We start from the raw sequence: 15556 nt of genomic DNA, 5'->3' as shown, positions 1-15556 counted from the left end.
AGTCTTTAGACTTTGTCGTTATTCCTGTATTGAATTTTATTCCCTGTCTGTCCATTTTCTTCTTACTAAATCTATTGTAATTGAAAACTGGAGCTTGAGTTTCTGATAATAATACTGATGGGTTACTTCTTCGTAGAAAGAAAAAGTTCATTAAATAGTGCAAATATCTTAGACCTTTGAAGTACTTGATATAAGGTAGAACAGGTGAGAGGTGAGAAGACACTCCAGAAGTTTGTCCTCACCAATTATCATGGAATTGAATCCTTTCCTCATTTCTGAAATTCGTAAGGAAGAATCTCTGCTCTTGCCCTTGGTTTTATTTCTTATTTCTCCTGTTAAATAAATAAATTGATAGCACAGGCATTGTCTCCGTAACTGACTGTTCTTTGACTTGAGGAGCTGTTTTTCCTTCTTATTGGGTTGAAACCATAAGGTCATCTTGGTCTGTATCTTTATAAATGGCAGAAGAAAATGATCCAGTTCTCATTTGAATATTTGAATATGTTTAGCGTTTTCAGATGAAGTGAGAATAAGGGCGGTGATTATAAAGTTCATTCTTTTGTATTCCATTTGTCACTTGAAATTTTAAAAGGTTAAGGAATTAATAACATTGCCCTTTTCAAGATGTAAGCTCCTTTGAATAGTAATGCTTGAAATGGAACTAGTTAGTGAAAGCTAATAACTAAAGAAACCTTTGGTGTAACTCATTAGTCTGAGGAAACCATATTTAGAGAACAATACACGTTTATGTTGATTTATTTGTTAAGGTATCGTATATACTCCAAAGGTGATACTTGTGGTTGTTTTGTTGAATATCTAATTTTGAAAGTAAATTTAATCTCAGACTTTCTTTTTGCTGTTATGTTCTTCTTTCCTTCACAGTGGCAGCATGGAACCTGCATTTCATAGAGGAGATCTTCTCTTTCTAACAAATCGAGTTGAAGATCCCATACGAGTAGGAGAAATTGTTGTTTTTAGGATAGAAGGAAGAGAGATTCCTATAGTTCACCGAGTCTTGAAGATTCATGAAAAGTATGTGCAAACTGTTATCTTCTCTGTTTTAAAATATTTTTATGCTTTAGTTTTTACAGTATTTAATTTTGGTAGCCTAAAGATTAAGAAAGGGTGGGGAATTCCTAGGTCCTTCTTCCAATCCATTTTTATGAATGTCTGAAGGTTTGGTGAACATTTGGAAAACTAAATAGTTATTTATTAATTTATTTATATCCCTGGAGGTTTTCCTTGGTTTCCTATTACTTCGCAACTAAATCAGTAACCCTGTATATAACCCCCAAAAAGATAGGACATAAAGGTTGATCCCAACTAAAAATAGAATCTTCTGGTATAACGGATGAGGTAGCCTTAATCTTTCAGAAGAAAATCTCTAAGGCATTCTAACAGACATTTCAAATAAGAATAATTTATCAACTTTTGTAAATTCCAAAGAAAATTTCTGAAATCTAAGTTATTGTTTTAAATATAGACTCTTGCATTTTAGAATTGGAAAGGACGAATGCAAAACCTTTAGAATCACCTGGGGGTGGAGGTGTGGTGCATAACAATGAGCAAAAAATTTTAGCTCTATGGGATCCTGTTTCCTTATCTGTAATATAAAGATTTCAGGAAGATGAGTTATAAGATCTCTGAGTTCTAAGCCTGTGCTCCCCTGTCTAGCTACATATTGCTCACTCCCTCCCTTCCAAATCTATAGTATTTCTAGTTTTGGAAAACTTTCAGAAGGGAAGGAAAGAAAGAAATGAAGGAAGAGGGAGTCATCCTGGAGGACACACAGAGGAGAGGGCGAGTGAAACAGTGGGGGTGATTTAGGTCCTTGCATATGAGGAAGCCCTAAATAAATATCATCTTATTCTTAACACCCTCTAAAGTAGTTTATTTTCTCCACTTAAAGAAGAGGGAACTGTCAACTGTTGCTTTCTGAAAATCCCTGCAAACATTCTGTTTTAGAAGAGTTCTTTCTTTCTTTTTTTTTTTTTAAGATTTTATTTATTTATTTATTTTCCCCCCAAAGCCAGAGTAGATAGTTGTATGTCATAGCTGCCTTCTAGTTGCTGTATGTGGGACGCGGCCTCAGCATGGCCTGAGAAGCGGGGCGTCGTTGCGCACCCGGGATCCGAACCCGGGCCGCCAGCAGCAGAGCGTGCGCACTTAATCGCTAAGCCACCGGGCCGGCCCCAGAAGCGTTCTTTCTACCTTGATGAAATAAAGATCTGACTGCTCTTTTTTTTTCGGACCTCAGTGTATATTTTGAAAGATTATAATTTTTAAATGACCTTTATTGACTAGGAGGAATAACTTAATTGTTTTAGAAATTTATGTTGAAATTGTGAAGGTTTATTCAGTACAGGTAGTGTTTTCCAGATTCTCGAAATGGATTTGTTTTTGTTCTCAGCACTGCCTCTTATGAACAAGGCAGAACTAACTTTCCCCTGAATTTATCAGAGAAAATCAAATTAAACCCAGGCCTTGCTTTGAGTGGGGCAGAAGTTGTCCATTTTTATGTGAGATCCTTTGAAATTGAGTGAATTTTTATTTTAAAACAGTTCATCTTGTTTCAGGACAGGTTCATTTGCAAATATTCTATCAATTATAGACTGCTTAAATTTTAAAAATAATTTTTTTGAGGAGGAGGATTAGCCCTGAGCTAACATCCGTTGCCAATCCTCCTCTTTTTGCTGAGGAAGATTGGCCCTGGGCTAACATCCTGTGCCCATCTTCCTCTACTTTATATGGGACGCCACCACAGCATGGCTTGACAAGCGGTGCGTCGGTCTGCGCCCAGGATCCGAGCCTGGGAACCCCAGGCTGCTGAAGCAGAGCGCACAAACTTAACCGCTACACCACCGGCCCAGCCCCTAAAAATAATTTTCAACAGAATTCTGAATATTTTAAGGTGTTTGGTGATTTATTTTCAACTCTTGAGATGCCTTCAACTTGCAGGCCTGTTTAAGTAACAGATCCTATTAATATAATGAAGTTTCTAATTTCCTTTTTTCTTTTGGGGAGACTAAAATACCTGATTGTAATAATCATTTGATTTAATAGTATTAACATTGTTCTTAAATAATGGGACCAGAGGACAACCAAAATGAATTAAGTTTTTGTAGTAAATGTGACCTGAACGGTTTCAGGCTGGTTTTTGCACTGTTATTCATTTCTCCTGTCTGAACCTTGTTTTAAGAAAGAAAATCTTGACCTTTAAGAAGAGTAGAGGTAGGAATTGTTCGACTGACCTCTGTCTTCCGTCTTATCCCTCCTTTCCTTCTCCACCTGCTTCTTATGTTATGTACCTTTGTAAATTTGTAAATATCATATAAAGCTCTTTTTTCATATATATATATATATATAGTGTGTGTGTGTGAGGAAGATCCGGAGCTCTGAGCTAACATCCATGCCAACCCTCCTCTTTTTGCTGAGGAAGACTGGCCCTGGGCTAACATCCGTGCCCATCTTCCTCTACTTTATGTGGGACGCCGCCGCAGCATGGCCTGACAAGCGGTGCGTTGGTGCGCGCCTGGGATCCAAACCCGGGCCGGCCCCCTCTTTTTTCATATATTGAATCTCCATTTTGTGAACGTTCTTATTACATGTGTGTTCTTACACATGATGCTGTGTAAAATTGGGAAATACAGAAAACAAAATCACATGTAATCCTAGCACCCAGAGATAATGTTAAATTTTGGGTAATTCTCTTTTTGTTTTATAAACATACATTTTTTCCCCCATATAACACTGGGATCTACTCAGTACTGTTTTGTAACATGATTATCTCAGGAGCATATGGTGGAGTATAGCTGTTATTACCACATATGCAAAGAATCCCTGAACTAAAAGATCAACTTGCCAGATACTGCTTAATATGATGGTAATGGGTCCATGAATTTGAATCTGTTCTTTGTGCCCAGTGTAGTCATTCGCCTAGTCCTACCTCTTCTCCAGATGAGACTAATTATGTGTACTGAACTGTCTGACTAGGTATTGGAAAAGCACACGTAATCCAGGGCTTATCTCTAACACGCTGCTGCGCTCAGGGAAAATTCCCTTGTCAGAAACATGAAGAAACTTCCAGTATTTGGGGACAATGGTAAATGGAGAGAAAATGGTTGGCATTGTTATTTAAAAAGACTCAATCAGGGGCCGGCCCCATGGTGTAGTGCTTAGGTGCACCTGCTCTGCTGCTCGCGGCCCAGGTTCAGATCCCGGGCGCACCGACTCACTGCTTGTCAGGCCATGCTGTCCCACGTAAAGTGGAGGAAGATGGGCACGGATGTTAGCTCAGGGCCAGTCTTCCTCAGCAAAAAGAGGAGGATTGGCATGGATGTTAGCTCAAGGCTGATCTTCCTCACCAAAAAAAAAAAAAAAGACAATCACCTTCTGCACTTATTATAGTTACTATATTTTTAATTAAGTAAAAAAAAGGAGAATTATTATTCCTCACTCCTACATGAGTGATATATGAGATATGAATACAGGCAAGGTTATATGTATTATGGCAAACAACAAAAAATCTCTTCTTTGAATCATTCTCTCCCCTTACCTATTCTCTTCTATTCCATTTTCTTCCAAAATAGATGAATTAGGAAAGAGCTAGGAGATAATGAAGTTTGTTTTTTTAGTTAAGAAGGTGAGATTGCTTTTAAATGTTATCAGTTGACTTAATTCTCTGGAATTAATGTGTTAATTGGATAACTCCTCATATTAGCCTGTTAGTCAGCTGTTCTTAATACTTACATTTTTCCCACATATAAACTCTTTATCTTATTTTTATAGCCTACTCTAATATGTATTTAGTAAGTTCAGCCTGTAGGAGGTGATGATATGGAATAGTGGCATGTGATCAAGTATTTGGAGGGAGAAGTTTCACCATTGGGGTGGCTTAATCCTTAGCTTTACTTTTTCTGTGCAGATAGATACATTATTTGCACCCATTTTTACAAAATGATTATCTCCTCCCTCCTAACATCATAGTATTATGGTAGTTGAATTAAATTGTAAGCACTTTGAGCTCCTTGGAGGTAGATAATATTAAATATTTGGTCTCTGTGCTAGGCAAGGAAAAGTCCTGTATAAATGTGTCATCGGTCAGTATTTTGGGCCTGTGAGTTGTGAAGTGCTGAAGCAGGTCTTAGTAGTAGGTCTGATAGGAGCTGGTTACCATCAGGTCATATTTGTTTTGTGTGTGTGTGTGAGAGGAAGATCAGCCCTGAGCTAACATCTGCCATTCCTCCTCTTTTTGCTGAGGAAGACTGGCCCTGGGCTAAACATCTGTGCCCATCTTCCTCCACTTTATATGGGACGCCGCCACAGCATGGCTTGGTAAGCGGTGCGTTGGTGCGCACCTGGGATCCAGACCGACAAACCCCAGGCAGCCGCAGTGGAGTGCGCGCACTTAACCGCTTGCGCCACTGGGCCAGCCCCCATCAGGTCATATTTGTTATGCTATTAAGTACATGAAGGAGACCTATGTTTTTTCAAACAGCTATAGTAGTCTCTCTCCTGATTACATCCCAGAGGAGGAAATAGGGTCTGTTTGTTGGCAAATCAAGTCATTGGGAATAGCCCAGATCTCCTGTAGCAGCCCTTTCCTTTCTTGGGGGGCGGGAGTGGGTCCCATTTCCCAGCTTTTCTCTCTTTGTATTCAACTTGACTTTTCTGCCTTTTTCGGGTTGCTGTGATTTTGCTGGTTGAATCGACTCTTCCTTCCTGCTTCTGACTGTCACCCTTGCAGCCAGCCCCCCTTGGCACCTGTCCTCTTTTACCCTCCAGGATTTTTCAGACATTCTTTCACTTACTGAGTTGTCAGCTACAGATTATTTTTCTCTGTATATATTTGCATTTTTTCTATTTGAAATCTCATTTTTAAGAGTGACTGTTTGCACTTAACTGTTTTTGGTGTTTGCAACACCTCTCAATTTAGTTTCATCTGCAGATTTAGTGTCTAGTGAGCCAGTTTCTGGCTTAGAATCTAAGTGGATATTAGTCAGTGGGAGTCCAAAGCTAATTTTCTTCTTTTTAGTGTAGTGGTTAACCCAAACTCACTTGAATTAATTTTAAGATAGTCTTTATCAACTGTAAAATGTACTTTGCTTTCAATTAAATTTTAAAATTATTAGAAACCTCATGGTTCTTTAGCAGAAGTAAACCTCATGGTTCTTTAGTAGAATTAAACTAATAATTTTCTGATCAAGTAAGATGCTGTTTCTATAAACCCTGGCCATGTAAAAGCAATGTATGTTGGTTGGAGAAAAAAAATTAGAAGCTAAAGGTAAGCTAAAGAAAGCCATAGATAGCTGCTATTTACACCTTGATCTGTCATTTTAGATCTTATTAATCTTTTATTTTTTTTGCTTTTATTTTATTTTTTTAAATGGAGAATTTCTAATATGCACAAAAGTAGGCAAAACAGTATAAAGGACTCCTATGTACCTGTTACCCAGTCCTAATAGTTATTAATCTATGGCCAGTTCTGCCCCACCAACACTACCACCTCTTCCCACTCTCTTGCCTATGTTATTTTGAATCAATCCTAGATATGTTGTGTCATATGTAAATATTTCAGTAAATATCTATAAAATATAATCAGTCAGCTTTTAAAAAACATAACTACAGGGGCTGGCCCAGTGGCGTAGTAGTTAAGTTCGTGCACTCCACTTTGGCGGCCCGGGGTTCTCGGGTTTGGATCCCAGGCGCGGACCTACTCACCGCTCATCAAGCCATGCTGTGGCGTTGTCCCATATACAAAACAGAGGATGATTGGCATGGATGTTACCTCAGGGACTGTCTTCCTCAGCAAAAAAGAAGAGGATTGGCGAGATGTTAGCTTAGGGCCAATCTTCCTCACCAAAACAAAACAAAAACAAAAACGTAACTACGGGTACATGACACCTAAAAAAAATGAACAATCATTCCTTTGTATCATTGTTTCCAATCTGTTCAAATTCCCAGTTGTGTCATAACTTTTTTTTAACGGTTTATGTGAATCCAGATTCAAGTAAGGTTCTCAGTTGCAATTGGTTGATATGGCTTTATAGTCTCTTGTATTTAATCTCTAAATTCCTTCTCCAACTTTCTTTGTTCCTTGCAACTTATTGGTTGAAGAAACTGGGTCCTTCTGTAGTTTCACATAGGCTTCATTTTGCCAATTATATCCTATGGAGTAGGATTATATCCTTTGCTCTTGTATTTCCAGGAAATTGGTGGTTTGTGTTTATTTTTATTTTTATTTTTATTTATTAATTTTTTTTTTTGAGGAGGACTAGCTCTGAGCTAACATCCGAGGCCAATCCTCCCCTTTTTTCTTAGAGGAAGAGTGGCCCTGAGCTAACATCTGTGCCCATCTTCCTCTACTTTATATGGGGCGCCGCCACAGCCTGGCTTACCAAGTGGTGCATTGGTGCGCACCGGGGATCTGAACCTGCGAACGCCGGGCCGCCGAAGTGGAGTGCGCGCACTTAACCGCTTGTGCCACTGGGCCGGCCCCAGTTTGTGTTTATTTTAATATAAAAAATGAGATTATACTGTACATGCTATTTTATAATCTTTTCTTCACGTAATAAAATTTGTATGATCTTCCAATGTTATTAAATATTCTTCTATAATATTATCCTTAATGCTTTCGTATTATTTCAACTCCTGAATGTTAGACTTTTTAGCTTGTTTCCAGTTTTTCCCATTATAAACAACATAGCTATGAACATCCTTTTAGCTAAATAAATAATTATTTTGATATTAGGAATGATGATAAAATACCACAGTTCCACAGGAATTTTTGGTTAACAAGAGAAAATTTTGTGCTTTCAAATGGCATGAAGGTATTTAATGACTTGAGTTTCCTTTGCTCTTTGAAGGCAAAATGGACATATCAAGTTTTTGACCAAAGGAGATAATAATGCAGTTGATGACCGAGGCCTCTATAAACAAGGACAACATTGGCTAGAGAAAAAAGATGTTGTGGGGAGAGCGAGGGGGTAAGTATAAAGGGGAGCATTTACTGAGCTTTTCATGTCACTTGAAACATGGCCCTCTCAATCATTTAGTCTGGTCATACACAATTGAATATAATGGTTTGGTCCTGGTTCTACCAAATCACGTTGTGTCCTGTGAAAAAATATGCATCTTAAAATGCATCTGAAACTCCAGAAGGGAGGATATGGGGTGCAATAAAAGAATAGAATATTGATGATGAGATGATGAATTGGAATTACAATTTAAAAAATTCATTTGTTTAATTCATTCAAGAAATGTTACTGGGCACCTTCTGTGTACTCTAATGTGTATACTGTGCTAGGCTCTGGGGATCCAGAGCAGTATTAATCCTGTTTCATGAAACTTAAATTTCTTAGGTATCTACTAAGTCAGCAACTTAAAGTGTTCATCTAAATTAATTTTATCGTATTAATTTATTCCATACTGTTTTATTTCTAGTCTTGCAATCATTGAGGTCAAATTAAATTAAAAAGTTATATTAAGCCTGTTTATTTCAGATTTTATCAGGAGAACAGATCAGTGGAGGACAGGAATTGTAAGTTATTGGTATGAGGAAGTATGGGATTATTACTACCTTCATGTTATTAATAGTATTAACAATAACTCACATTTATTAGGGCTTACTATGTGCCAGAGACTCATTCTAAGTACTTTACAAGTATTACCTCATTTTAACCTCAGAACAACCCTAATATTTCCATTCTACAGATGAGGAAACAGACAAATTAGGTTGCTTATTTAAGGTCACACTAATGATAAGTGGCTGGCTGACTCTAGAGCCCACCCTCTTAACCATCACACCAGAATTATAGGCATAACACTTCTGAAATGAGTAGCTGCTGATTCTTGCTATTTAGATACCACCTGGTACTCTTACCACTGTCAGAACATCTGCTCCTTCTGATCTAGAAGAGACACTGTGGATTCAGAGTGATTGCACTAGCACACAGGCCACCACAGTGAGGCTCTCTGTCCTCAATGCGAGTTATTAAGTGAAAGCTGCCTCAGTTACAGCATGAGAGATGCTCAGTTTGGGGCCAGAGAGATGGGCTCAGAACAAGCACCAGTGTGTTTTGTCTCCTGCAGAGCTAGTTTTCTATGCATGCCTGCAGTTCAAGGTAACTTCATTTCCTATGGTGGAGCTAAACATACTTTTATAACCCAAAGTAGATCATCAGTGCCTCGGAGAAATTATAGTCTCCATCTCCCTTCAGTTCCCAAGGTGCTGCTAATATGGTTATTCAAAGTTATCAACTTCTTTGAGTCTGTATTTTTCCTTTAATTGTAGATGTACAGATTCACATAGAAACATAAGAAAATAGCAGTCATCAAAAAAACAGCATCACTTCTCCTCTCCTCCCTCTCCATAAGTGTTTAACTTTTTGGTTTATGTTCTTTTAGCCTTTATGTATAAAGATGCAGATAGTAATATATATATGCATATACATACATAAACACCTTTTGTGTATGGAGAGGGAACGGTTACATTGTTTATAACTTTTTTTCATCCCTCAAAGTTATTAGTATCTTTACAAATCAAAAGATTTATCTCCATATCATCGTTTTCAAAGCTGTATGCTATTCCACTTTGTGGATAGACCATATTGTTAGTTAGCCAATCTCCTGTAGTTGGACGTTCTCATTGTTTCCATTTTTTTTTTTTTATTGTGAACAGTGTTATGATAAGCATCCTTGTTACGTATAGCTCAGTGCCTCTGCCCAATCATTTCTTCACAGTAAATTCTTAGAAGTGGAATTAGTGGGTGAAACACATGCATATTTTAAGGCTTTTGACAAATTTTGCCATACTGTTTTATTTATCCTCCTACCAATATAACAGAGTGTCCCTTTATCTGAATCTTGATTCTTAGGTGTTTAGTGCAGCTCTGCTCACTCTGGCCCCCTGTCTGGGTGAAACATGCATCATCCCACGAAAGGGTTAGAGGAGCCAGGCTTTCACGCAAGTAATTTGTCTTTCTGAAGAATTTTTGAAAAATCCCAAACTATATACAATGTTATTTCTAAAATCTCAACATTAAAAATATAGACCTTTGTGTAGCTTTTAATAAAAAAATGTAATAGCCTGGCACTCTCTGAATTAAGTAACTTTCCATGAAGTATAAACATCTGGGACATGAACAGCAAGAACACAGAATCTTAGCTATACCAATTCACTTTCCATTGATTATACCACCACTTACCTTGATGCATGATGGGGCATATCACCTCCTTTTGTGGAAATTGTGTTTATCAAACACTAAACTAATATTTCAAAGTCAGACTGTACCCAAACCTTGAGAATAGAGCTTTTCTGCAGACCAGTCTGTGACTGTGGTACAAATATCTTTATGCACATTAAAAAAAATTTTTTTTCAAACAGCTGCACACTAAAAAACTTTACACTGAAGCCTAAGGCCCTAAATAAAAACAAGTTTTAAATTTTTATTAAGATGTTATTCACATATATTGGGATGTAAAATTCACCATTTTAAAGTGTACAATTCATTGGGTTTTATTATATTCACAAGGTTGTGCAGCCATCACCACTATATAATTCCAGAACATTTCCACACCCTAAGAAGAAAACTGTGTACTCATTTGCAGTCATTCCCCATCACCTTTTTCCTACAGCCTCTAGCAACCACTAATCTGCTTTCTGTCTCTATGGATTGCTTGTTCTGGGCATTTTATATAAACAGAATCTTACAATATGTGTTCTTATGTGTCTGGCTTCTTTCACTTAGCATAGTGTTTTCCACATTTATTCATGTTGTAGCATGTAATAAAAACAATTTTGGAAAATCAAACTAATACTGAACCAACCAAGTATTTAATAGGGGTGATTCTTTCTAAATTTAGGAAGTTGAAGAACACAAGAGGACCTATTAGTCAAAGAAGAGTAGAGAGCAACAGGGGAAAAGGATGAAAGACTGACAGATCAGGGAATAGAGAAATATTGACAATGAAAATAGGAATAAAAATGTAAGGAAGGAGCAGAGTAATTGAGCTCTCTGTTGACTGAAATCAGTTTTATGGATGAGGCTTTTAATATGTACTTTTTCTTAACTTGAAACAGGTCATTGTTGGATAGAAACAGTGATTTCTACTGGGGTCCAGACTTCCCAGAAGACCCCTTTTGACATCTGACAAAATTATTTTCTCCCAAAACATCAGCGGATAGTTCTTCCCTTTTGAGGCTCCTTCCTGAGCAGCACCTTTGACCCCAAGAACTCCCAGGGACAAATATTTATCTATACTCTACCTTCTAGATGTTAACTTGGCACAGGCTGTTATTGGAGTTGGCTTTGTGGGTGACACATTTGTTTTACTTATTTTAAACCTTCTGCTGATTATCAACTCTGCTTTAGCAGAGTTTGTGTGAGCAGAGTAGGAAAAAAGTGCAGCTGATTTGAATTTAAAATAACTGGTGATAGCAGTATTATGCACTTGATTAGCAGCTCTTTGCTGTCTCTGTCCATGCAGGGAGACAGTGCTACAGATAATTAAATCTTTTGTTTGACTTTGGACTGCCTGTCATATGCTTCCATTTCGTTTATGGTGGGCAAGGAAAAACCTTAGGGAAAAATCTTAGGGAAAAAATTGTTTCCATGGATAAGTCATAAGCAGACTGTGTGATCATTGGGAGCCAAAGGTTGTGCTTCTTTGAGCATAGATATCACTTCGTGGAGATAACAGCACAAGTCTCTACCCACTGATTGATTGATCATCAGAGCAGAATTAGCAGCTTGATATTGTTTTAATAGAAATCACAGATGCTTTTATAGCTTTTTACTGTGAGGCATTTGCCTTTACTTTTTTTTTTTTTTTTTTTTGGTGAGGAAGATCAGCCCTGAGCTAACATCTATTGCCAATCCTCCTTTTTTATCCCTTTTTCTTCCCAAAGCCCCAGTAGATAGTTGTACGTCATAGTTGCACATCCCTCTAGTTGCTGTATGTGGGACACCACCTCAGCATGGCCGGACAGGTGGTACGTCGGTGCGCGCCCAGGATCCGAACCCAGGCTGCCAGTAGCGGAGCACGTGCACACAACCACTAAGCCACGGGGCTGGCCCCTGCCTTTACGTTTTTAAGTTAGATAATCTACCTTCATGGAAAGCTATTGCTTTTATGAAGGTGTTATCAGTGACACAAAAGAAATAACAGAGTTATTGCATTAAAAAGAAAAAATGTGTAAAAATATAGAAAACCATGGGCTGGCCCCGTGGCTTAGCGGTTAAGTGTGTGCGCTCCGCTGCTGGCGGCCCGGGTTTGGATTCCAGGCACACACCAACGCACCGCTTCTCCGACCATGCTGAGGCCGCGTCCCACGTATGGCAACTAGAAGGATGTGCAACCATGACATACAACTATCTACTGGGGCTTTGGGGAAAAAAAGGAGGAGGATTGGCAATAGATGTTAGCTCAGAGCTGATCTTCCTCACAAACAAAAAATATATGTATATATGTAGAAAACCTCTACCCATTCTCCCAGAGCTTAGCTATGCCATTCTGTAGTGACTTACTTTTCAGCTCTTAGATGTTCCCGGGGTGAAATTAAAGCATGAGCCCTAAGAGGGGATATTATGTGTCACCACACGCCTGTTCCATGCTTCTCAATTGCTAGAAGTGTGCCTCTTGTACTTTAGTGTGCAGAAGCGTCATTTGGGCCCTGCCTTCCAGAAATGCTCTGACTCAGTAAATCTGGGGAAGATACAGCAATTTGCTTTTTGACGGGCTATCCAAGTGATTCTGACAAAGGAGGTCTAGGTTTTAAGAAACGTCAACTTATGGAATGGGAGTTTGGGGATGGCGAGAGAGAGAGATGGGTCTGAGTAATGCTGCCAGGAGGGAGAGTGGCAGGATGGGGTGAGGACAGGAAACAGGAAATAAGAGGAGTTCTTTAGAGGAAATGAAATGCATTAAAGTCAAAATTTCTGTTTTTCAAGTTTACCTAAGGCTTTCTTTGATAGTGGAGGTGTGATGTGGGCGGTAATTTGTTTGTGCACCTTTGGTGTGGTACAGAGGTTGTGGATGCCCTGAATGAAAGTGTCTGGGCTATTTTTAAGTACGCAAAGGTCAATCTCCACTTCAGCCCAACCTCCATTCTCTAGGACAGTATCACGCTGTCCACTCTGGAGTCCAGCACTAAAAGAGGGGGAAAAGGAAGAAAGTGGTACATTTGCTGACTGCCATTTATCACGTTGATGGTACCCTGCCAACTTTTTCTTTCTCCCGGGAATTCTTATAATGTTGAGGAATCTTTTTCATTGAGGGGAGAATTGAAGTCCTGGGAGAAAATGAGATCCCCAAGGGAAAGAGAAAAGAAGAGTCCTGGACATTCACACATTCAATCAGGCAGTATTTAATGGCTGCCTGCTATGTGCAAGGTGTTATGTTTGGCCTTGAGGATACAGTGGAGAACAAGATTGGCATTGTTGTTGCCCTTATAGAGCTTTGAGTCTAGTAGGGGAGACAGACACTATACAGCTGGTTATACAACTAATTATGTAATTAAAATTGTGATGAAGACTTCAAAGAAAATATATAAGGTGCTATGAGATTATTTAAGAGATGGTTTTACCTAGTTTGAGGGGACAGACTTTAGGGGCAAGAGGAAAGTAAGAGATAGTGGGAAAAAAACAAAGGTGTAGCAGTCAAGAGGTAGACGGAGAAATAGATTTGTGATGTTAGAGAAACCAAGGAGAAAGGGGTTTTCAAGGGCAAGTTTGTGGTCATCAAAGTCAAATGCTGCAGAGATGTAAAGGAAGATGAGAACTGAGACTGGTCTGCTGCATACAGTGATTAAAGTTGTTCTAGAAAAAGTTTCAGGATTAAGAGAGCCAAAGCCAGATTACAGGTGGTTAAAAAATGAGAGGGTTGTAAAATCTTAAGTACCTTAATGGAGCTCTTACACTCACTTTTTGGACACTTAACGTGAAGTACCTTGTAATGTTCTGGTTGGGTTTGCCTCGTCTCCCAGCTAGATTGACAGCTTCCTGAAGGTTATGATGACAAACCCAGCCCCTGGCACTGAATCAAACATGCAATGCATTCGAGTCGCCAACTAGAGGTCTAAGACCTAGGATCCGTACTGGTTCTACCATGCAGAAGCTACATACCTTGGGCATGAGCATGTTTCCTCATCTATAAAATGGTGATATTCCTAACTTCCCTATCACATAGGCTGTTGAAAGAATCTACTAGGACAGTATATACAAGTGGACTTTGTGAACTGAAAATTAGTATTCTATGGAAGATATTGAGAACGTTCAGTAAATGATAACAGCTACTTAGGACGCTCTGTGATTATCAATTTTTTTTTGTTTGTTTAGATTTGTTCCTTATATTGGGATTGTGACAATCCTCATGAATGACTATCCTAAATTTAAGGTAAGATCTTGTATTATATGTTTCATTAAAAATGTGATCTTTTCCTTAATTTTGGAAACTATTAAGTGGATTACAATTAAAAGATGAAAAAGTAATTGGATACTTTAGTGATTTATCGTGGTCGCAAAGGCCAGTTTATTAATTAACTCTAAGGACTTGTGAACTTTTAAAAGCTTCTCTGACTTGTGGTTCTGTATTTATTTTCTAGTATGCAGTACTCTTTTTGCTGGGTTTATTTGTGCTGGTCCATCGTGAGTAAGAAGTCTGCCTTGCTGTGTTCCTGGAAGCTGCCGTCCTTTTTGTTACTGAATGTTTGGAGTAGATATTGGTCTGTGATTGGTGGAATGGAGAACACACATGTTGGCGCTTCTTGGTAGCACTGGTTTGCATTAGTTTATGTTTCCACACTAGAGCCTGTGTGGGCTGGTGCATGTGCACCATGGCGGGCACTCAAGGGGACTTTCAATCACAGGATTTCATATGTTGTCATTGTCACACTTTCACATTTTTGTACATCAGTGAATTTTTTATATTAAAAGGTTGAGCCAAAGCCCCTAGTGTTTGTATTTTGAAGCCAAGCTTCACTTCTAAAGTGCCTACAGAGTTCTGTAAATGAAAATGCAGCTCTGCATGAGTTTGAAACTGTCATTCCTCCTTATAATGGGAATGACATCTACTGAGGTGGTCAGAAGTCTTAACTTTTCAAAATTTTAAATAAAAGACTTTGCATATTGAACCCCTTATCCCTGACTTGTGTTTGTCGGGAAAGCTTCTGAAAGTTGCCTTCCTTTGCTGGTTCTTAGCACCCCTTGGGGAGATAAAGGCTTTGATGTGAACAGTCCTTTGGCTAAGAAGGTTGTCCTAATACTAACAACTGTTTTTCTGTTTGTTTTGGTTTTGGTTTTTGTGAAGCAAAAGTAGCCGTTGACGTTCATAGGAAGTCTCTTAGTCATAAAATTGATTCTTCACTAAGGTGTGACTCAGATGTGTAAACCCAGCTAGTGTTGCTGAGAGGTTCAGAACATCTCACTTGGCTCTAAAGACTCATAACCTCTTCTACACTTGAGACATTCTCAGCCCTGTCTACACCATGGCAGTGTGATTTAGCATCTGGAGGGGGCACGAGGAAGGTGCCGGAGGGCAGGCATGCTGCTTGTTTTCT

General features: G+C 38.7%; 1 protein-coding gene across 1 annotated transcript in view; it reads left to right on the top strand.

Annotated features, from left to right (window-relative positions):
• The window catches only part of SEC11A (SEC11 homolog A, signal peptidase complex subunit), a 46719-nt gene extending 31582 nt beyond the window's left edge, over positions 1 to 15137 (top strand). Inside the window, exons 3-6 of the mRNA XM_058542517.1 lie at positions 883 to 1032; positions 7866 to 7985; positions 14337 to 14394; positions 14603 to 15137. Coding sequence (XP_058398500.1) covers positions 883 to 1032; positions 7866 to 7985; positions 14337 to 14394; positions 14603 to 14653 — 379 coding nt within the window. The 3' untranslated portion in view covers positions 14654 to 15137. The remainder of the gene's footprint in view (positions 1 to 882; positions 1033 to 7865; positions 7986 to 14336; positions 14395 to 14602) is intronic.
• Positions 15138 to 15556: the final 419 nt, after the last annotated feature.

The sequence above is a fragment of the Diceros bicornis genome, chromosome 5, assembly GCF_020826845.1.
Source record: "Diceros bicornis minor isolate mBicDic1 chromosome 5, mDicBic1.mat.cur, whole genome shotgun sequence".
Classification (NCBI taxonomy): domain Eukaryota; kingdom Metazoa; phylum Chordata; class Mammalia; order Perissodactyla; family Rhinocerotidae; genus Diceros; species Diceros bicornis.
Note: the sequence above shows the minus strand (reverse complement) of the source record. Positions and strands in the feature narration are given on the sequence as shown.